The sequence below is a fragment of the Pseudonaja textilis genome, chromosome 10 (genome assembly GCF_049901715.1).
Source record: "Pseudonaja textilis isolate UNSWEBS1 chromosome 10, rPseTex1.2, whole genome shotgun sequence".
Classification (NCBI taxonomy): Eukaryota; Metazoa; Chordata; class Lepidosauria; order Squamata; family Elapidae; genus Pseudonaja; species Pseudonaja textilis.
This window is the reverse complement of record NC_141999.1, coordinates 18183691-18207161: the sequence shown is the minus strand read 5'-3', so window position 1 is coordinate 18207161 and position 23471 is coordinate 18183691. Positions and strand designations below refer to the sequence as shown.

At 43.2% G+C, this 23471-nt stretch overlaps 1 protein-coding gene across 4 annotated transcripts in view; it reads right to left on the bottom strand.

The window, feature by feature from the left end:
* Window positions 1-725: 725 nt before the first annotated feature.
* The window catches only part of LSR (lipolysis stimulated lipoprotein receptor), a 29615-nt gene continuing 6869 nt past the window's right edge, over window positions 726-23471 (bottom strand). Inside the window, exons 3-10 of one of the 4 annotated variants that reach the window (XM_026718785.2) lie at window positions 15973-16092; window positions 10345-10401; window positions 7687-7833; window positions 5876-6046; window positions 5078-5137; window positions 3819-3950; window positions 3061-3686; window positions 726-2022 (exon numbers count right to left, since the gene is read on the bottom strand). In XM_026718785.2, the coding sequence (XP_026574570.1) occupies window positions 1987-2022; window positions 3061-3686; window positions 3819-3950; window positions 5078-5137; window positions 5876-6046; window positions 7687-7833; window positions 10345-10401; window positions 15973-16092 (1349 nt within the window). In that variant the 3' untranslated portion in view covers window positions 726-1986. The remainder of the gene's footprint in view (window positions 2023-3060; window positions 3687-3818; window positions 3951-5077; window positions 5138-5875; window positions 6047-7686; window positions 7834-10344; window positions 10402-15972; window positions 16093-23471) is intronic. The other 3 variants (XM_026718788.2, XM_026718787.2, XM_087939949.1) reach the window with 3 other exon arrangements.

Below are 23471 nucleotides of genomic sequence, written 5' to 3'. Positions count from 1 at the left end.
TGGGCCAATGCATCATCCATAGGCCACATCCACCCCAACTCCGCAAAGGGAAAAACATAGCAAAACATCACACGAGAGCAACATGACACCGCCAATTTGATAACCGGTGCTTTAACGGAATATCAGTGACCTGGGGGAAGAGGGAAAGAGACAAGAGCTCCCAATGGCTTATTGGGCAGGGAAAGAAACTTAGGATCTGCCCTAATTCATCAGGCAGTTAAGTGGTGGCTGGAAGTTCGCACCTTGAGACATCATTGCTTGCCAAGAATTAAACACAGGATGTAGTAGAGATAGAGGTCCTGTAGGGGGCGTGAGCAGCACACTGCCATGCCTCAATACCTATATGGGCCTCAAATACCTACATGATCTCACTCAGCAGAATTGTCCCTAGCTGGTACATGATCTCACCTGGCTAACATCACCACTTCCTTACTTGTATATTCTTAAGGATTGGTGAGGGGATTCACCAATCCAAATGCTGTTTCTATATACCCTTTTCCTGCTTGTAAAAACTGTATAAAAGCAATAAACGCTGCTCAGGCAGTCAGACATCTTGGCACCCTGCAAAATGACTGGTTATTAAACTCCATCAACAGGAGACCATTTTCTGTTGCTCAGCACATCTTTGATGCATGTAGTTTCACCCCTATTAAAATGCTACGAGCGGTTGTACATTTATCCTTGAGAACCTCTGCTTATGCTACAAATAATACCCAGGGCATCTTTGAAACATCTCACTTTTTATTCAGAAAACATATCCCTAACATTGTGAAGGCATTGAAGTGTGAGGATAGTCTATCTTGTTTTATGGCCATTCAGCAAGATATGTAAAATGTAGCTGACCTGGCTGGTGAACACAAACATATTCTGTGCTAGCAAATCCTGGAATGTCCCATTATGTTATAATCCTACACAAGAATTATTGCCTCCTGCTGGACAGTTCTAACATATCATCCATCTATTTATTTTTCTCTCTGTAAAACTGCAACAGAGGGCTTAACGACAAGTTCCATGAAAAGATGAATGTAAGTCATCCAGCAAAGCACACGTTTTCAAAATAATCAACAACTGCAAGAATCCGTTATTTATTGAAGTGAAAACCGCAGAATGAATCATTCACATTTTCTCACGTCCTCCAATATGGTGGGTAACTTTCAGAATGTACGTTTAGATGTCCAATATGAGACCTCACACATCTGGAAGATATAAGAGTTGGGAAGACTGGACTAAGACTGGTATCAAGAGGAGTTTCAGTCCGCTTTGAAAATGCTGAACCTAGCCGATACATGTGCTCTGTTCATTTTTATTTTCATTCCTATAAAAATGTAATCTCATTTTTTTTTAAAAAAGTACAGAAATTGTAAAAAGAACCTTGGTCACTTATCACTGTAAAATATTTACAGCATCAGTAGTTTCATACTCAGATTCTAAAAAACCCTAAAATTATACACACAGTCACATTATTTAAGTGTCAAATATGTTTAAAGAACTCCTTTAAAATCAGAATAAAAAAGGTTTTATGTATATATATATATATAAATGCATCTTCTTTGGAATCCTCTTCAAAATTACAGGGGGTGGAGGGAATAAAAGGCAAGTTAGGTGTCCATGTGCTGTTCAATGAAATGAACAATTTCTTTCTGTCTGAACAGTATCCAGCGATCACATCTGAAATGATCCTCTTTCCAGAATAGCACATTCAGAAATAAGATAGTTCTGAAATTCAAAAGGGGTACCCAAAATGTATTTTACAATGTCTATAATACTAAGAAACTTAAGGAATCTTGAAGGATCCTAGCCTGCCTCTGAAGAAGACGAGCTAAGACATTGAGAGGTGACCGGATGCTGTCAGCCTGTTCTTTTCATCGCTGCTTAGATCCAACATAAATGCTGTCCCATTTCTCTTTTATTCTCCTGAATAAAACCGATGCTGATACACGGAGAGTGTTCCTGTAGCCATTCGTATTCCAGAAAGAGTGGAAAGAATTAAACCACCAAACTTTCTCTGCTGACAGCATGATTCTGTAGAGGAAAAAGAAAAATCAAGGTTAATCATACCATAAAATCTCTTTCAGTATCTTCAGAATCGTTTAAGATGAGCAACACAAGATTGAAAATAAATATCATGCTGGCTACACACACACAAAGCACGCATTTTGCAGACAGGCTCCCAGGTGCAAACATTGGTTTCTTGGATCAGGAGCTCACTAAGACATAAAAAAAGATATAGATAAATCCAATATTGGGAAGGGGGGGACCCTTTGTTACAACAGTGATTGCTTTCAATTGATACTTTCAATTTGGTCTGTGGGGTTTGTCTGGTCCTGACTTATTCAACAAGGCATGACTGGGCATGTTTACACTGCATGAAGTGGTGTAAATACAACCAAATACATGACAACAAAAGATAATGCAAGAACCATTCAGACACATTTAACAATAATGTGAATATTTTGCTCAAAGGAACAACTATTAGCCTAATAACTATGAGGCCTTAGTAAGACCACACCAAGAGTACTGCATCCAATTTTGGTCACCACACCATAAAAAAGATGTTGAGGCTCTAGAAAAAGTGCAGAGAAGAGCAACCAGGATGATTAGGGGACTTGGAGACTAAAACATCCAATGAACAGTTGCAGGAACTAGGCATGGCTAGTCTAGTGAAGAGAAGAACCAGGGGAGACATGATAGCAGTGCTCCAATATTTGAGGGGCTGCCACAGAGAGGAAGGGATCAAGCTATATTCCAAAGCACCTGAAGGCCAGACAAGGAATAATGGATGGAAATTGAACAAGGAGAGGTTCAACCTGGAAATAAGGAGAAACTTTCTGACTGGGAACTCCATCACTGGAAGCTTTCCAGAAGAGACTGGACTGCCATCTGTCAGATATGGTGTAGGGTCTCCTGCTTGGGCAAGGGGGTTGGACTAGAACTAGATGACCTACAAAGTCCCTTCCAACTTTGTTAATCTGTATCTGTATCTAATTTCGCCTTATCCAGGACATCTCTATTTATAAAGCATTACAACTGTGCGTCCTTCTCCCCATTTTTCAACCTCACCCTTCGCAGCTTGCGGTCATCCTTGCTGCGGGAAGACACAGATTCGGTCTCTGTGTATGGAGGTGGTGGTGGAGGAGGAAAGCCATTGCTATCTTCATCCTGGTGTTTCCTGTGGCCGGATCTCCCATTGGAGGTGCTTCCACGATCCAAGTCTTCACGGCTACCTGCCCGTTGCTTCTTCCGCAGTGCTTCCTCCAGGAGCCGGTTATCATAATGGATTCGCTCCAGATCCCGCAAGTCATCCCTACTTCGACTTCGGCGTCTACCGTAGCGCTCAGAGTCGTAACGGGAGTCAGGGGAATAATCGCGGTGATGGCATTCATTGTCCGAGCTGTGCTGGCCCCGACCTCTGTGCTGGGAAGGGTAGGAATCCCGTTCATAGTCATCTAGAGCATCCACCGAGCGGGAACGCGGGCGTCGGCCATAGCTCCGTGGTGGGGAGTCCTCATAACGGTCACGCCAAGTGGCGGGGGGCAGCAAGCGCCGGTTCTCACTGCTCCGTACGCTCTCCTCCTCCAGGTCACTGATGGGAGACATGGCCTGGCCACGCAGCCTCCCCATGCCTTGCCGCAGCTCGTAACGCCGGTCGTCTTCATGAAGAGAGCTGAGCTCACTCATCACGGAGGCTGGAAAAACAAAATGGCGAATGAATCATCCATTCTCCTCCTGACACTAAAGGGCACGTACTGGGACAACTCAGCGAAGGATCGATTGGGCACACTCTTTTTCCTACACGGAAGGACTCCCCAGCAAAGTACCTTTCTCAAGCCTCCCATTGGGCTGCCCGGGGCGAGTAGGGTCAAAGTTGGCCAGCTCCTTCTCCATATAGTAGAGCACCCGCATGGAGTCATCCTGCTGGTTGGCTTGGATGCGATAGCCGCTGCGTACAGCTGGGGAAGAGAGATCAGGAGCAGGCTTTAGGACATAAGGCGGTCATTTTTAATTTTAATTTTTAAGGAGCCATATGCCTTGTGGAGACGGTTGGCAATCGTGTGGTTCACCCACTACTGCCACCTTTGAACTTGAAACCGAAAGAGGACTTTCTCTGCCAATTGTAATCCCCCTGTTTGTGCTTGGCCCCAAAGTGCTGCTGGTTGCAGCAGGTGCAACAGGTGGCATGAAGTACACGGGGAAGGGGGGGTGGTTGGGTCAGGAGATTTAGCTACCCCTTGCTTCAATAGCAAATTTAGAGTTCAGCGAGAAAGCTCAAGGTTGTAGCACTACAGACGAAGAGTGCACGCATGTTCCTGTTAAAAGGAAAGATCTTCCTGCTGGACTGAGAATTTACCTCGAAGACCCAACGTTTGAAAAGTTTAATCTTTTCAACGCAAGGGCCAGTCTAGCGAAATCTTGCCACACGGAGATTGCATGAATCTCCCACCACCACCAAAAAACAAAAGTCCTCAGGTTGTACCTCTTCAAACGGTAGTTCTTCTGACAAGTGTTTGGGTGGGTTTTGTTTAAAATGAGTTTGGTTTAATTTTATGAAGCTTAGATGTATTGGACTTCCACCTCGGTCATACTGGGTGGAAATTTGGCAAGTAGAAATCCTAACATAGCTGCCTGGCACCAGTTAGAGCAAGGGTCTCCAAACTTGGCAACTTTCAAAACTTGTGGACTTCAATTCCCAGAATTCTGGCTGGAGAATTCTGGGAGTTGAAGTCCAGAAGTCTTAAAGTTGCCAAGTTTGGAAACCTCTGAGTTAAGAGAAAAGTGGGGAATTTTTTTTTCCTATGCAGGAAAGGTAGATGTAAAATTTCAGCTGCAAAGCTAGTGGCACTCCATACCCAAGCACTACAACAGTGTTTTCTAGTCTACGTGGTAGAAAGAAGAATTAGCATCACCCTCAGCTGCAAACAGCCGGATCAGCCAAGTGAAGCAATGTGATAATTATAATTCCTCAGAGGAACAAAATGTTGAATCATCAGTGTAGGCAGTTTCCCCACCACCAAGCATGCCTGATCAGACAGAAGCACAGTGTCTAAGCAAACTCAATACTCCATTCCATGTTTCTTACCAGCATTTGCCACACTTTCTGTATCCCTCAGGAGAGGCACTTGGGAGCTGTTTCCACCAACTGTAATGCAATCAAAAGACAGCAAAAAGTTTTCATAAAAGGGATAGCAATAGAAATTAGACTTATATACAGCTTCACAGTGCTTTTACAACCCTCTCTAAGCGCTTTACAGAGTCAGCCTATCGCCCCCAACAATCTGGGTCCTCATTTTACCCACCTCAGAAGGCTGGAAAGCTGAGTCAACCTTGAGCCTGGTGAGATTTGAACTGGCAAATTGCAGGCAGCCGGCAGTCAGCAGAAGTAGCCTGCAGTACTGCACTCTGACCACTGCGCCACTGTGTCACACACGTGACACATACAATCAATAGTAGGCAGGACAAACTGCCCTGTGGCTGTACTTCTGAATCCTAGCAGCAGCCTGCGATACAATATTGTACGCTATGTTTGCACTAAGCAGATTACAGTACAAGCCCTAACAAGCCATAAAATAGTTGGTCTAACATTCTGCTTAATGCAAGAGAACCAGAACACAACCCAAATCTGCTGATTGAAGATTTCCAAGGAGAGAGAGAGAGAGAGAGAGAGAATTCTTCCCTCCCCCCAGATTTTCTCCACTGGTTCCAATTATCAAAGAGATCTAAAATTAGGGACACCCAGAAAAGGCATCCAAAATGCAACCTAGGAGATAACTCAAAAGGGTAAACCTCTGAATGGCACAAGACCTTTCAGGCTGTTAATTCTCCTTACCTGGGAACTAGCTGTGGGGCTCGATAAATTCATTCGAGACAGGCCACTTACCTGAGCTGGCTCGATCGTAATCCATTCCGTAACCGTTGTACATTGGAGACATTGGGCCCATAGGGATCATGGTGGCTGGGGGAGGTGGCTTCATTGGATTGCTGGAGGCATAAATGCTGGGTGCATAAACACTGGGAACTCCAGATGTTGCAGCTTTCCCTGCTACATACACTGGAAAGACAAAGGTTTCCCAAATAAATGCCTGGTGTTTTGCTTTTTAAGGCACGTTGCCAGAGGCAAAGCACTACGGCTCTGCAGACTATTTGGCAGGGATGACAACCCACAGTTACAGCCATTAACCTTGAGAAGGTGATCCCTGGATCAAATCTGATTTCTTTGCGGTCTTCTAGGATGAATAATGTGCTTCTTTTTCAATTTAATGATCTTGGGTTGGGAGGAGGAAGGGGCGGGCATAAGGGATGCAAGTAAAGGTTCACAGAATATGGCTCATCTGTAGGCCTCGACTTACGACCCCTCATCTATGCAACAACGGTTCGAAGTTGTGACAGCATTGAAAAAAACGATGCCTTGCCAACCATCTTCAGAGTTACAACCATCGCTCCACCACCAGCTCACACTTATAATAATTGCCACAGTCTGAAATCTATATATGGCCCTAAAATAGGGTCTGGTCATATGACTTGCTTAACTACCACATATCACTTAGCGACCAGAATTCCAGAGTCCTAATTGCGGTCATAAAACAAGGACTCCCTTGACTTAAAACACTCTTAGGGAGCCCATTTAAGTTTGACTGTAAATTAAGACATCACAAACAAAACCGTGTAACTTTAGACACACCTTGAGTACACCCCGTTTAGGAATCCAGGTAGCCAGTCTGAACTTCCGTTTATTGCTGTAGTTCTGAGCAGGATGGCCTCAGTATACCCACCCCTCTCCAGCTAGGCCTGGCTAAGCATTTCCCCGTTACCCGTGGCCCCTCTCAATGTGCTAGACTAACTTCCAAATCTCCAGCAGCCAGCAAGGGATTACAGCACTCCCAACCCAACACAGCTGGAAGTCATGTGGAACGTGGTGAATATTTTTGCTTGAATCCATACGAATAGCATATTTATTTCAATCAATCAATCAGAATAGAGCTGGAAGGGACCTTGGAGGTCTTCTAGTCCAACCCCTTGCTCAACCAGGAGATCCTATATCTATACCATCTCAGGCAAGTGACTGTCCGGTTTCTTCTTTAAAACCTCCAGTGATGGAGCTCCTACAACTTCTGGTGGCAAGCTGTTCCCCTGGTTAATTGACTTCCCTGTTAGGAAGTTACTCCTTAATTCCAGGTTGCTTCTCTCCTTGATTAGTTTCCAACCATTGTTTCTTGTCCTGACTTCTGGTGCTTTGGAAAATAACTTGACCCCCCTCTTCTTTGTGGCAGCCCCTCAAATACTGGAAGACTGCTATCCTGTCCCTCCTAGTCCTCCTTTTCTCTAGACTGGCCTTCTCTAGTTCCTGCAACTGTTCTTCGTATGTTTTAATTTCTTCATATTTCTTCTACTTACAAGAAGAAGAACCTGTTCCTTGAGACCCGAACATTTTGCTTGAATCAATACGAATAACAGACTTATTTCTTCACGTTTCTTCTACTTTACAAGAAGAAGAAGAACCTGTTCTTCGAGACCCAAAAATTTTGCTTGAATCAATACGAATAACAGATTTATCTCTTCACGTTTCTTCTACTTACAAGAAGAAGAAGAACCTGTTCCTTGAGACCCGAAACAACTACAAGGTGTTTTGAGAAGATCTGTTTAAACCACTTCCAGGGAAAGTTGAAACCGGATCTGTAAAAGGGAACTTACGTGCTTCGGGGCAGCAACACTTCTCTGGACAACAAGGACATCGCAGATAGCAGCAACAGGTATGGGGGCAGCACTGGCACCAACAGATTCCAAGGAGCAGGAAGACCAGAAAGAAGGCCAGCACAACCAAGACCACAAAGACCCAATCTAGGAAGAAACCATGGGAAGCAGCCCTTAGAGATACAACCAATGAATCCCATTGTATCTAGAGAGTCAGCTATTGTACGTTTGTTAACTTCTACCAAGAGTCTATAAAGCTGGGAGGAAACAATCCCAGCTGTTGTGGCCCACCAGCAGAGCTGACGGCAGACTCGGTCAGTGAGGAGGTTGGGGAGGAACACGGGCCAGTCCTGGAGTCTGGGGAAGGCTCTGCGTCGGAGGCAGAGATGGGGCCAGGGCTGTCTTGACAGTTATCAGCTGTCCTTGGAGTCAGAGATCAGTGAGGCAGAAGAACAGCTGGAGCCTGTTCCCAGTGTGCGCATGCACAGAGCTGCCAGGAGAAAGGAACAGCTAAGGAACAAGGGTCAACTCGGGAGTAAAGGCTAAGGTGGACAGTGAATGGCCCCTCTCAGAGGGAATAAAGAGGAGCGAAAAGGAGAGTGGTGTTTGCAGGAGACAATTAGTTCAATTCATTAGGGTGAAGATCTGTTCCTGACTTCTTGCCAAGTAACTGCTGCTACGGTGCAGCGTTTGGAAGATATCAGCCTGGCAGCTCTCCAAGCCTAATAAAGGTCTATAGCTGTGAAACTTCATGAAAGACTGTTTGCTGGGGCTTTCCTGGAGAGGAATTCACTTTAACCTAAATAAAAGGGGTTTTATTGAGATGAGGAATCTGCGTCATGATCTTGGGAAGCATAGGTCAGAACACTAACAATACTCTGGTATCGAAAGGAGGTTCGGTTTTAATTATTTGCACTGTGTGCCCTGTTCCGGAAGGCTGCAGTGGAGGGCTCCCAAAAACATAGATAAGGGTTAAAAAAAAAAATCCCCTCATTTGAGTCTGGCCCGTGGAGCAAAACTCCAAATAAGGGAATCCCCACAGGCTTTAAGATAGAGTCCTCATTTAGCAAAGGATTCTGGAATAGATCGATCTATTCAATTGGCCACACCATTTCAGGTGCAATTTCTCTACTCCTCTTTATACAGGTAGTCCTCGACTTACGACCACATTTGGGTCCAAAATTTCTGTTGCTGAGACATTTGTTAAGTAAATTCCCCCCCGCCCATTTTACGACCTTTCTTGTTTCTGTTGTTAAGTGAATCCCTGCAGCAGATCAGTGAGTAACCCGGTTGTTAAGTGAATCTGGCTTCCCCCACTTGACTTTGCTTATCGGAAAGTCGCTGAAGGGAATCACACGAATCAAGTGTGAAAAATGGTCACACCAGTCCCCCTTTTTTCAGCGCTGTTATAACTTCGAAATGGTCCCTAAGCAAACTGTTGTAAGTTGAGGATTACCCATACTGACTTTGTCTCACTTGGGACACATCCCCTGTGATGGATAACACTGATTCTGAGCATTTCCCCTCTCTCCCCCATTATTTGTAGATTATTGGATTTCCTTATAGTGATCATTTATACTTGTGGAAAATTCCACCTTCCAAATACCTCCGTGGGATCTGAAAGAACATCTCTTCAAGCAGGGCCTATCAAATTCAACAAGGCAGAATCCTGGCCTCAACTTACACTAAGCAGAAAGATAATTCTAAGGGGCCCATAGAACCGTGATGGCGAACCTGTGGCACGCAGAACCATTTGTGCGGGCATGCGAGCCCCAGCCAAACTTACCTGCACTGCACATGCGCGCGCCTCCTAGCTGATTTTGAGGCTGCTTTCGCCCTCCTAGAGGCTTGAGGGAAGCCTCTGCAGCCTCGGGAGGCCAAAAAACAGGCCTCCCGGAAATACCGGAAGTGCTGAAAGGGGCCCATTTTCAGCCTCCCGAGGCTGCAGAGGCTTCCCTCAAGTCTCCAGGTGGGCGAAAACGGCCTCCCTTGGGCTCTGTAGGCTGAAAATGGGCACTTCCGGTATTTCCGGAAGGCCCGTTTTTCAGCCTCCTGGGGCTGCAGAAGCTTCCCTCGAGCCTCGGGGGAGGGGGGGGAAATGGCCTCAAACGGGTCGAAAATCAGCTAGGAGGCGCACACATGCACAGTGCACGTAAGGGGGGATGTTGCACACGCATGTGCAGGAAGGGCGGGGTGCATTGCATTGTGGGTGCCGGCGCACGCGCGCTTTCGGCACACCCCAACGAAAAGGTTCACCCTTCACTGCCATAGAACATGCTAGCTTTCAATGTTCAACATCACAGAAAGTGAGAGGTATGAAGCAGACTGTGGATTGCATTTGTAACTTGGCCAAAACCTTTCACAATATAATATCCCTTTGCTCTAAAGCCCACATTTTTGCCATGGTGCCAAAGGGGCAGATTTTTACAAAGTACGAAGAGAACAGAAAAGTTGCAACAAGGTCATACAGTAAAAGACAGATAGACAGACAGACAGACAGACAAGGCAAGCATTTCAGAGTCCTTTGCATTCCAAGCGCTTCTACTTCTAAACTTTGAGAAATTCAAGGAGAGGGAAAAATTTAAAAAAATAATAGAGAGTGAAGTCAACCCTTTCCCAACCCCCTTAGGAAACAAGCATGGAAGAAAAAGGCAGTACCTTCCATATGCCCTATCTGAAAGCCTGGCAAAAGCTCTGAGACACCGGAGGACTTGCCTACAGAACAAAACAAAAAAAAACAACAGGAAAAAGTTACGAAGATATCTGGCTGACCCAGAAGTAAGGCTTTCTGAGCCAGAGGTATACTGGAGGGATGGGCTTCATGGAAGAAGACATCAATTAAATTCCATCCCATACAGGAAAAGCTGCCGGGAGCTTTTATAAAGAGTTGGACAGGACTATTTAGTAAGGCGTTGACAGTAGGAGTACTTAGCAAGGATGCTTGACCCACTGCTTGACCGCATGTCCCTGCGGTCACGATTGCGGTTTTGGTGCTTAGGGGCCAGCTCGCCACTGTGACATCACAGCATCCTGCAGTCTCATGATCTCTGTTTGCAACTTCCACTGCTGGCTTCTGACCATCAAAGTCAATGGGGAAGTTCGCAGGAGTTCATAGATGTACCCAACAGGACCATCAGATGCTGCAATCTCGTTGGGAGTCACCTAAGGAGGGCGACTGGAACCGCCAGTCATAAGTTTGTGCAATCGTGTGACATCGCACTGTAGGGCTCTGTTGCTTAGCAACGGAGTCCTCAGTCCCAATTACCATTGTTAACCAAGGACCACCTATATCCTTTACAAGCAACTGCTCCTACACGGCATGGATACCATTAACATTGAGCTTAGTGGATTGATTTGATGCTTCACTGGAATCCTCCTCCTCTTTTAACGACCCCATAATCCCTTGCAGGGTGAAGTCTGGGCAACTGGATGGAACTGAGTGTTTACTGGCCCATGCGGAGGCTTTTTTTTTTTTTTTCCAGCAGATATATTCTCAACGTACCCAGAGAGAAAAATATATGCCTCTCCCTAGGATCGAACTCACAGCCGCCCGATTGTGAGGTGAGAGCATTACCTCTAGGCCAGCGCACTACTCTGATGCTTCACTGGAATCCTGCGTGAAAATTAGTTGTAAAAGAGAGGCTGAAAAAGCCCAAGGCCAAACAGCTGAACTTGCACATCTGACACACGGTCAGTCCAGGAATTAGTCAGCGAGCTACGATTTGCACCCACATCCTTTCACGCATGGGTTCTCCTCTATTTCCCCACAAGTTTCCTTAGACGATAAAGAAAAACTGTGTCACTGCCGTTCCACACCAAGAGTGAAGATTTCACGCCAAGCTAATACAAAACACTTGGAATATTCTCAGTAATCTATCAACCTTCTGGCCACCCCTGCTGCACAATGCAGCCCTCTCTCAATTATTTAACCAGTCAATTTGGCTGCTCCATAGTGATTACACCCAAGGTAAGTTTTCTGTTCTTTTTAAATATTGGTTTCAAACCTTTCAAACAAACTGGCCCCAGGGAAGAGCACGGAGAAAACACACTCTTCCTGCCCCGATGGGTTATCTCCACCCAAGCAAGGCATAATTCTTTCAGCAGGGAATTGATGAGCATTTAAGCTGGCTTTCATCTTCTAGATATGAGCAGAGCTTAAAAGGTAACAAGCCAGGTGCTTATGTAGAACATTGCCAAGTGTCTCTAAGTCAGGAAAACAAAAGTGCACGCACACACACGCGCGTGCACATACACACACCCTTACTGAGCAGTATATTTGAAAGATTTCCCTTCCCAGATAAGGCCATACATTAAAAAAAAATAATCAATTCATCCTGGCACTACCAGATGGACCATCCATCACAGCTCTCAGCAGGGAGAGCTTGGCAGAAATAGAAACAGGAAATGACAGTCAACCTTCAGAGACTCTGGAATCAGAAGGAAAACAGGCCCTCTCACTGTTGTTAGCACAAAAGCCAACCTCAAGACAATAAGGTTGTGCATCAAGGCCACCCTGGGCGCACAAGCTTCCACTTGGTCTGCTCCTTCTAGTGGGAGGAACTCTCACACACAATTCTCCAGGGAGCTTGTTGATGACAACATTGCAAACGTGTGGGGAGAAAATCAGGTCATAAGCACCAGGCAGGAGGACTTCAGACGTTATGTACGATCACACCCAGGATGGATTTTCAAAAATCGGTATTTTTTAAAAATGGATTTTCAAAAATTTAATCGGATTTGATTTTTATCCAATTTATTTTAATAAAATGCTTTTGGAGTAAAAAAAAACTATCTAAAGATAGTTTTCTGCTTAGGATATTTAATATTTTAGTTTATTCAACATGAAATGGAGCTTAGGTAGCATGTATATTCTGTAATATTTACATTTTTTTGATAAACTCATTCAATGAATCCAAGCTCTGCAAGCTAAATAGGAAACCCCCCCCCTTTTTTCTTCAAATAATAATATTAAAGATTCTAGCTACCGGCAAGAATGAGTCCTTACATTGAAAGAGCACCTGTCATTTCAGATCCATCCTGGCAGCGCCTGTTAGACTCTAACAGTTAGAGGGCATCCCCTTACCTGCTGCCTGCCATGTCCCTAACTTTGTTGTATCCCTGCCACACCACCAGCTGTCCCATTAAAGGGAATGGGACTGTCTGTGAGTCAACAGCGGGTCAGAGGAGGAGCCGCTGTGGGACAGAGACAACAGTTGCTCTTTAAAAATTATGATTTAAATCGAGCTGATTTAAATCAAATCCACCCTGGTCACCCCAATAAGCCCAGCATCCAACAACCTATAATAGTCAGCCAGATGTTTCAGAGAAGCATACTGGAAAGGTATGAAACTCAATAGTTCTTCCTTGTTTTTTATGTTCAATGCAACATATACGCAGTTCTTAAGCATGGAGATTTCCTACAATTAACATGGTGAGAAATTATAGATTCCTTATCTACTCTTGTTAATTTGTCCAATCCTGCCTGCTTCCAGCTTTCTTCTACCAGATATGTTATTTGTATCATCTGTGAGCAGAGGGTCTTATTCATTCGGGTAATCTATTATGATAATATGAACGTTTAAATATATTCTAGAATTACTGCTTCAGTTCTATATACTGTATGCAAGAGATTCAAACATAATGCACAAGATAAATTAAAAGATAGAGGTGATTTGTCAGTGCCGTGTTTAGAGCATAACTTTAAGAAAAGACATTGAAAGAAGACGCTAAAGACAATTTATATTGATTTTTTAAAAATATAAATAACAAGGAACCCTTTAGAGCAGTGTTTCCCAACCTTGGCAACTTTAAACTGTGTGGACTTCAACTCACAGAATCCCCCTGCCAGCATGCTTAAAGATGCCAAAATTGAGAAATATTGTCCTGGAATATCTGGATGATAGACCATTGCCATGTTGGTTGACATTTACAGACAACTGCATCTGAACTTTTCTTGGGGAAAGATGTCCAGTTCTGAAGCAGGGTATAATATTCATGTTCAGATAATCTCTCTTTTTGTTCCTTGAACAGCATCTCTAGCAAGGAACATTCAAGATTTGGAAGCTCTTCCCTGTTTGTAACGATAAGTCATAAAAAACCCAAGCAAAACGTATGCAGATTTGCTTATTGACAAACTAGCCCAAGAGCACCATTTGTAAAAACAGCCAACACGCTTGCTCATAGCCAGGATTGAGGTTATAAAGCTGGCCAATTGACACTCCTCATGGAAAGGAGAAATGAAATAATACTTTCCACCACTCCCCATTGCCTCACTTAAAAATGCTTCCTCCACTACCATGTTTTTCAAACTTGGCAAACATTAAGATGTGCAGACTTCAACTCCCAGAATTCCCCAGCCAGCATTGCCACACATGTTAAAGTTGCCAAAATTGAGAAGCATTACTCTATTGCAGTTATGGCGAAGCTTTTGAGCACCGATTGCCCAAACCGGAACACAGGCGCATTTGTGTGCATGTGCTGGAGGAAGGGAAACATGAATACCAGCTGGCTGGTGCATGCATGCATGTTTTTGGCTGTTTGGGGGGGCATTTTCAGGCCAGTTTTTGGGTCAGTTTTGGCCATTTTTCGGGCCATTTTCAGGCCATCTTTTGGGCCAAAACAGCCTGAAAATGCTCCAAAAATGGCCGGAAAACAGCCTGGAAAATGCCCAGGAAAACACCCTGAAAATGACCAAAAACCAGCCTGTTTTTTTGCTGTTTTGGGGGCCAAAGTGGCCTGGAAAATTGCCTGGGAAACTGCCTGAAAAAGGCCTGAAAACAGCCTCAAAACAGCCTGGTTTTGGGCTGTTTTTGACTCTCTGGCTCTCGCAAAGACCAGCTGTCCGGTGCACCAGAAACCAAAAGACACGTGGCACGTGGCATCTCTGGCACATGTGCCATAGGTTCGCCATCATGACTCTATTGCAACGGAGTTACTGTTTTCATGGGCAGTGTGTATAAAGAAATAATCTTTGTGAAAATAAATGAAATGAGTATGCTTTGTCTAGCATACTGGCATTTATTTTAATGGCCACAAAAGAATTCGGAAATATCTCTGGCAATGGCAATCTGCCCACACCTAGTGATGCATGTGGCTCAGGCACACCTGGGTATGAAAAGGATGGCGACAGAGAGAGAAGTAGCAGTTTGGGCTATTGTAGCAGGGCACTGGGGCTGACATAGCTGGAAATTAAGCAGGCAGTGCAGGACACAGTAAAGGAAGCAGAACAATGCTGAAGTCCCAGCCATGAAACACATACATTCTAACTCTCAGGCTGGACCTATACAGATATAGAGGAAAAAATAAGAGAAGAGTAGATTGGAGTGTTTCAGTTTAGAACACAAACGACTGGGAGTGGGAAGATGGTTAATTCTGAAATTTCCTTCCTACTTAAAAACAAGGAAAGCTCAAACCTGTATATTAAAAAATGGGTCAGGTAGGAGAAAAATTGTAGCTAGCTTTCTCCTTGATGTGGTTATATATGTGTTTCGCACCACAATGGTCATCGGCCATGCTTTGCTGAACCAAATATTCCCTACAACATCTCCAGCCTTAAACCATGATTTACAAGCTACAATATGCTATGTAAAACCAAACCAAGCCAACCACGCTACACTTTGGTGCACGTGTGAACCAAGGCTGTGTGTGTGTTTTTTCCGGTGAGACCAGTCTATCAGGGCAACCTGGTCTACCCAATTATGGGATAGAGCATACTACTTCCGTTTCTGCCTTTCAGCCCCAATCCAGGAGCCTCCGCAGGCGGCAAACTATTTTTCTGTTGAATTTATATTTATCTACAAAGAAATAAAGGGAGGCTAGTACAGATCTATTTCAAGCCATTTAGCTCTCATCAGCTAGCCATACCCTTCTGGGATTCAAGGTTAATACTTCTACCTAATATGCTAGCAGCCCGGGGTTCAAATCCCAGAAGGGTATGGCTAGCTGATGAGAGCTAAATGGCTTGAAATAGATCTATACTAGTCGCCCTTTATTTCTTTGCAGATAAATATAAATTCAACACAAGGCTGTGTGCATTTCTGTGTGAGCAATAAGGACACTTTTCTTTTTTCAGTAATAGTAGCTGCGTGCCAAGAACTCATTCCTTCTAATGGGCAAATTCAAAACCAAATTTCACCCTTTTAATGGATGGGAGGTGATGTGTCCAGTTTTGTGAGTGAGATCCTGTTTGCCACCCAGGTGGCTTCCTACGTTTGGGGGAACCAATGTAATTAAGATGTCCTGTTCTCCTTCCCATTATTTGCATGCAATAAGAGCCTCCTCACTTACCCAATACAATGAGTTCAGCATAGGCTTCGTTGTTGCCTTGCAAGTCTTGGGAAGAGGTCACGGTGCAGTAATAAACACCACTGTCCCCCCAAGCGGTTTGCTCAATGCTGAGGTCAGCATCTGCAGGAAGAATGAACAAAAAAAGAACTGTCAAAATGGGCACCAGAATCAATTCCTCAAACAGATGCTCATATAAAGAATATTCTTCACATTCTTTTTTTTATTAACATATTTTATTGATTAAATTATTAAAACATTGGACATGGTATGATTCTCCTGACATTCCTTTTTGTCATGCATGTTATAATATATAATGCATATTTCATATACAATGTACACATTTGTACAATTCGTTTCTATCTGTAATTACCCATTCTACAGATCCTGTTTTTTAGTCTGGGTCCTTCCTTTCTTTTCCCACATTGATAAAATTTATTCCGTATCTTGTAGTATTCTGTCTCGTCCTTATTTTTTAACTGCAGAGTCAATCTATCCATTTCAGCACATATCAATATCTTCTTTATATTATTTACTATCCATTTGTCAATAATTTCTCTATCTTTCCATTTTTGGGCAAAAGTTATTCTTCATATTCATTCCCTATACTGTCTTTGCTCAAGGTTGCACCACTGCAATAAAGAAACCTGAGGACGGTTACAGAGAAAGAAATTATTTATGAGCTTCACAACCATCAGCTGAATGTGCCCATGATAAAAAAAAAAAAGAGTAGAGAAAGGATGAGGAAGGCCAATCCATTATTATTTACTTATTTTCCTATTATCCGAAACCATTTCTTGTTTGAATCAAGGAATGAATAGAGCTGGCTGAGGAAATGCTTGTGTATTGGGTACGGTTATAGTCTTTCCTTCAAAAGTTTAAGGTAACACCCATGGTGCTCTTTCTTTCTTTCTTTCTTTCTTTCTTTCTTTCTTTCTTTCTTTCTTTCTTTCTTTCTTTTTTTTTTTTTTTGCCCTCAACCACAACTATGTGAAGTAGGCAGGCTGTGAGAAAGTGAATTGCCCAAAGTCATTCAGTGAACTTCTGAAGGAGGAACAATACTTGGGTCTCTCATTCCAACTCAACATCTGAATCACTGCATCATTCTGGTTCTATTCCCAGCATAGCGTTAAGAACAGATTCAGGTGACCTGGTTACTCATTCTTCAGTAGCATCATAAACCAACAGCTAAAATGTGTTATAACTTCATTGTATCCTTGCTGTTGCAAGATATCAGCAAGGCTAGGGGGTTGGCGGGGGAATTAGCCAAATTTCCTCCCTTTGGAATCTTTTTTAGCTATTAGTTCATTCCATCCCATTACTACATTACTGTATCTATGCATAACTATCTTGTGGCTCATGAGTAACTTCAAAAAGGATGAGTAATGTGCTACTTCACAAAATTGCCTTTTATTATGTAGAAAGGTCATTCTCTGGATATCTTTTCTCTTTCTGTACTACAGAACCAAATATCCAGACCTTCCCCCTCCCAAACCTTAGAGAACTGAGATAATCTTCCTAGGGCTGAGAGAACATGACTGCCCAAAGTCACTCAGCTGGCTTTGTGTCCAAAGTGGGATATATAGTAGGTTTGAGCTTGATCCATGAGGTCCCTACATTGCTTAAATATGTATACGCACAATAGGCTTACAAGGCAGAAAAGTATTCCAACCTGAAATCTGTGTGCTTTACTGAAAGGAAGACAACGTGTTGAAAACATTAGATAGCTTTCTTACGCTGCCCAAAGATGTAGAAGAAAAAAGCTTACGAGTTTCATTTGTCTTTGGCTTCAGCCCAACTAAAGCTGTTTCTCTGCCTTAATGTACAGTCTCTACGAAAGGCTACACCTAAAATTTTTGGAAACCACAAACTCTGTCTTCTCCTGCGTGGGAATCAGCGTTCTGACCTAGGCTTCCCAAAAGCACAAAGCCGACTCCTCATCCCGATAAAACCCCTTTTATTTAGGTTAAAGTGAATTCCTCTCATTCACATTCCAGCAAAGTCCCAACAGACAGTCTTTCAAGAGATGGCACAACTACAGACCTTTATCAGGCTTGGAGAGCTGCCAGGCTGATATCTTCCAAATGCCACACTGTAGCAGACAATACTTGGCAAGAAGTCAAGAACAGATCTTCACCCTAATGAACTGAACTCGTTGCCTCCTGCAAACACCACTCCCTTTTCGATCCTCTTTATTCCCTATGGGAGGGGCCATTCATCGTTGACCTGTGGCTTTACTCCCGAGTTGACCCTTGTACCTTAGCTGTTCCCTTCTCCTGGCAGCTCTGTGCATCTGCACACTGGGAACAGGCTCCAGCTGTTCTTCTTCCCCACTGATCTCTGATTTCAAGGGCAGCTTATAACTGTCAGACGGCCCTGGCCCCATCTCTGCCTCTGACACCTAGAGCACTTGTCAACAGCCTTCCCCAGACTCCAGGACTGGCCCATGTTCCTCCCTAACCTCCCCACTGTCAGAATCTGCAGTCAGCTCTGCTGGCCACTGGTAGGCCACAACAATAAGCCAGTTTACACAAAGAAAAGGGGGAAAAGGTAGCCCTGTTTCCCACTTTGCTGATTCCGTTTTGAACTTACAAGTGATGATTACACGCCACAAAGTAATAGTTATCCCTTACCTATTACATGGGTAGGTTGAATTTATAGATCAATGTCTTCTTTAACTTGAGTATTAGAACAAGACTGTGTCCTGCATTCTGGAAGGATTTAACAACAGCCAAAAGGATTACAATTAAGGAGGATATAATATTGTACTGCAACACAAAAAATCAGAATGTGCCTCTCAAATAAGATTACCTATTCAATGCAGCTTCCAGAATCTGTTTACATTTCGCCTAATGTTTCAAGCCCATATATAAATACGTATGAAAACCACTTTAAAATGTATAAATAGTTGTGCTTAAAGAAGTAACCACTAAGGGGATTTAGATGGAAAATCGTAATTGTTCTATGACGGTTTCCAACTCGCTCCCCTATCTCCTGTATCTCTCACACTGCAGCATCTCATAATGTTCACTTTTTTTGCAATTATTACGCCAATTTCAGAAAGGGAGAGAAGCAAAACGCTTCTTCATTGTTTCCAAGAGAACAACACGGACATATTTGCAAAGTCACCAGGAGTTTGAGATTTTTGTTAATCACATGAATTGATTTTTTTAATGGATCTTGCCAATTTGCTACTAGAAGAAAACTCAAAATATGTATCAAATTACAATATCAAGAAATGCAGTCCAAATAAGCAAATTATTGTTACCGTCTTTTGGTTTTTAATGTGTTGGTTTTAGAAGCCCTAGATATTGGCCGAAGAGAGTTAGATTAACACTGAAAATCTCTCGTCTAACTCGAAGGATACAAACTCAAAGGACAGAGCTGCCCTCCTACTTCTGCCCAAATTCTTGTTAAAAATTTACTGTAGGTTTCAGCTACAAGGAGAAATTAATTGGAGAGCACTTCTGGAAGGTTCTCAACTGGCAGAAGAATAATTGTTTGAGAAGAAGCGGGGGGTGGGAAGGAAAGCAACATAAAGCATGAAACTGACCAAAAGATTTCTCCAGACTCCAAATTCCATGTTTACCATTGGTGTGGTGCTTCTAACTTCTTATAAAAGGCACCACTTTGTGGAGCTGCTAGTCCTTTCTTCAGAAGTGCTATGTGAAAGTAAGTTGTCCTTCAAGTGAATCTCATTTCTTGCTGACTTTATGAATTGATTTACACCAGCCAGAATCACATCATTTGAGTTTGGTGGCCTTCTAAATCTAGTTAATAAAATAAATATTTAATCTCTTTGTCCACAGAACAGTAGTTCACCTTCTTCCAGGAATTTTCCAAGTTTAAGATCCCTATTTATAATTTTAATGTTTTATGGTATATTTTAATTGTCCGTCTGTAAGCTGCCTAATTGCCCCCAGCGAGATGGTAGCATACGAATGTAATAAATAAATAAATAAAAACCCCAGTTTAGCTGACATGTTACAGGTTTATTCATTTATTTATTCCATTTTTGTAGCTGCCTATTCTCAAACCAGTTCCTGTCCAACGTACTGATGAAATCTTAACCCTGCTTAGCTTCTTAGTCAAGGAAAGGAAATATATTTGAATTCTCAATGCCATCACGGGAAGTAAAAGTCCTTAAAGGCACCTATGGATTTCTATATATAAGAAACAAGAAATGTGAAATGACAAGAGTTTTGATTTGTACATTGCAAGCCATATACAGTACTCCTTGACTTACGACCACAATGGAGCACAAGGTTGATGTTGCTAATTGAGAAATTGTTAAAAGTAAGTTTTGCCTCATTTTACAACCTTTCTTGCCACATTTCGTAAGTGAATCACTGCAGTTGTGAAGTTAGTAACAGGGTTAGCAGTAGCAATAGCACTTAGATTTATAAACCACAGTGCTTTTACAGCCCTCTCTAAGCGGTTTACAGAGTCAGCCTATTGCCCCCAATAATCTGGGTCCTCATTTTACCCACCTCGGAAGGATGGAAGGCTCAGTCAACCTTGAGTTGGTGAGATTAGAACTACCAAATTGCAGTCAGCCGGCAGTCAGCAGAAGTAGCCTACAGTACTGCACTTTAACCACTGCACCACCGTGGATCATAAGTTATTAAGTGAATCTGGCTCTGACTTTGGGGATCATATGACCACAGGACACTGCAACCGTCATAAATATGAACCGGCTGTCAAGCATCCGAATGTAAACCACATGACTATGGGGATGCTGCGACGGTCGCAAGTGTGAAAAATGGTCATAAGTCCCTTTTTTCAGTGCTGTTATAACTTGGAATGGTCATTAAACAAACCATTGTAAGTTGAGGATGACCTGTATTGTATACAGGGAGAGGATGACAATATTGTATTTGCTCAAGTCAAATACAAGAAATTTGCTCCAAGGAGCAAATTTCTTTGGACTTAGAAAAGAACAGTGTCCAGTGATGCAAGGGGTCATGGGGAGAGGAAAATAATTTGGTAGTATAATCAATGCAGCATACTAGTGATGAACCAGTGACCAGAACTACTTACTAAGTAGCCTTTCGTATAAAATATGACTTTCTTTTCTCGCTGGAGTCAAAAACAAGAATTTGTTTTGATGAAGGGAATCATCCTTGCTTACAGGAGGATGCTGAGCTAAGCTAACTTGATGCTGTTTTATGCAAACCTTTCCAGAGAATGGCCCCAAGTAAATCTATATGTCTGGGTGTAAACAGGGACAACGTGCCAGGGGCTGTTCAGAACTGCAGTCCAATTCATCAGCAAGGCTGACGCAGAGCAAGAAATATTTGCAACCACAGTGAAGTTATGGAACCCCTTACAAAATGTTTCAGGAAGGAGACTAAGGAAGGCGGTGCACAAAACACGCCACAGTCTCAGGAAGAGACACAACAACACAGGGGTGTCACACTGGATTTCTTCGAGGGCCAGATCAGCATTGTAGTTCTCTGCAGGCCAGTCGGGGGTCGGGGAGAGACGGCCTGGATGGACTCCTGCAGCACTTTGCCAGCCAAAATGGGGCATGGAGGAGGGCGTGCAGCCCCAGTGCGGCCTCTTTTGGCCTGGATGCCCACCTGAAACACTTTGCTGGCCAAAACAGCCCTCCCCCCTTCCCCGCACCCCGTTTTGGCTGCCGGAGGCACTGCGGGCCAGTCTTTTGCTATTTCCAGGCTGGCACCATGGGCCGGATTTAAGCACCTCATGGCCCGCGGGCCTTGAGTTTGACACCCCTGCAATAACTGCTAGAAAGGTCATACAGTGGAACCTCGGGTCGCGACCGTAATCCGTTCCAGGAGCATGCTTGCAACCAGATTTGGTCATGACCAGAAGCACGACCGACTGCGCATGCGCAGACAAAATCTGCATGGACTGCACATGCGCGGAAGGGAAAATCTGTGCAGAAAGGGAATCTACCGCGGCTGGTTTTTTTCACCACCCAATTTTTGAATTGTGACTCGATTCAAAAATCGGGTGGATTTTTTGGTAGGAACCCAATTTGGACACGAACAGAAGTGCTTGCGATCTGAGATTCCACTGCCAAATCTGTAACTGAACGAACGGATCTATCCAATTCACGATCTTCCAAGCATCTGCAGGAAGGCTTGCTGTACCTATAAATTTTGTTAGCAACAGAGCAATAAAACCTGCAAATTAGCTCCAGTTCTCTACGTCTCCTTTCAGACATAAATTATACGTCTGAAAGGCACCTTCACAGATTCAGCAGTTTTGTTCAGGACAGCACCCTGCTCTATAATTTGAATTTTCTGTGGGGTGACAGCCTTATTATAAATAAATAAACAAACAAACAAACAAACAAACCCATCAGCGTTGCCAGTAAGGTTGAATTCTGTAGGCTGAAGTTTGTAATGTTTCAAATTGCTTTAAATATCAGCATGGAAGAATACCTGTCAATGTTGGTTTTGATGTTATATCAGCCTGAATCAAGCCATTGCATGAAGAAGTCCTCTTCACTGAAAGGAATTGACCGTGATCTACCTCCCTGGACCAATACAGATTTGCAGGGAGATGTTTTTTAACCTCCCACTTGGGGGCTGAGAGAAAGTCATGGGCTCCAACTTATTCAACTGGCTTCCATGGCTGGGGAGGAGGAGGAGGAGGAGAAGGAACCCCTACTAAACATAAAACAGGATGTATGCATGCTAGTTTTCTGGTCGCACAATACTTTCTTTCTGCAAGAGACATCCAAAACATTATTCCCACAACTCTTTGTTTCTGAACCATAGCAAATTTAAGATGTCCGGATTTCAACTCCCAGAATTCCCTAACCAGCATGCTGACTGTAGAATTCTGAGAACTGAAGTCTACACAATGTAAAGTTTCCAGGGTTGGGAAATACTGCTCTAGCCTAAAAGTTACCGTCAGTTCTTACTTCTCATTCAATACAATTTCTACTTCATGCAATCATGGAGGATGTGGAGAAACAGAGATAGGTCATTATTTTCAAAACCCAGGGGGAATGTTTACTATGTATTATTGCTCTACTACTTAAAACTTATTTCCATTTTTCTTACTAAGAATAAAACTTTGAGCAAGACTTTAATCGCCCTAACAATTAAAATTCCGTAGCAAAGCCAAAAAAAACCCAGATTAATGCTGGCTGAATAACTTCTAATAAGGAAACCACCATGCCTGCTTAACAGCGTGAATGTCATCAGCAAAGAAACATATACTATGTATTATAAGATAGCTGCTTTTAAAATATGAATATTGCATGCCCCCTAGACTTCAACCTGATTTTCCGTGTTGTGCACACCAGAATCTGTTTTTACAAGAGTAGAAAAAGAATATAAACAGGGAGAATAAACAACATTAACAAATATCCTGTACAACAAAAACAGAAAACATCGAAATGGAACAGTCATAGCATGACTCTAATGTTGCTAGAACTTGAAAGAAAAGCTCTTGTTGATTACACTATGATTTTGGAGACAGGGGTCATGCAGTAAATGAGATAAAAACATGTGGCATTTCTA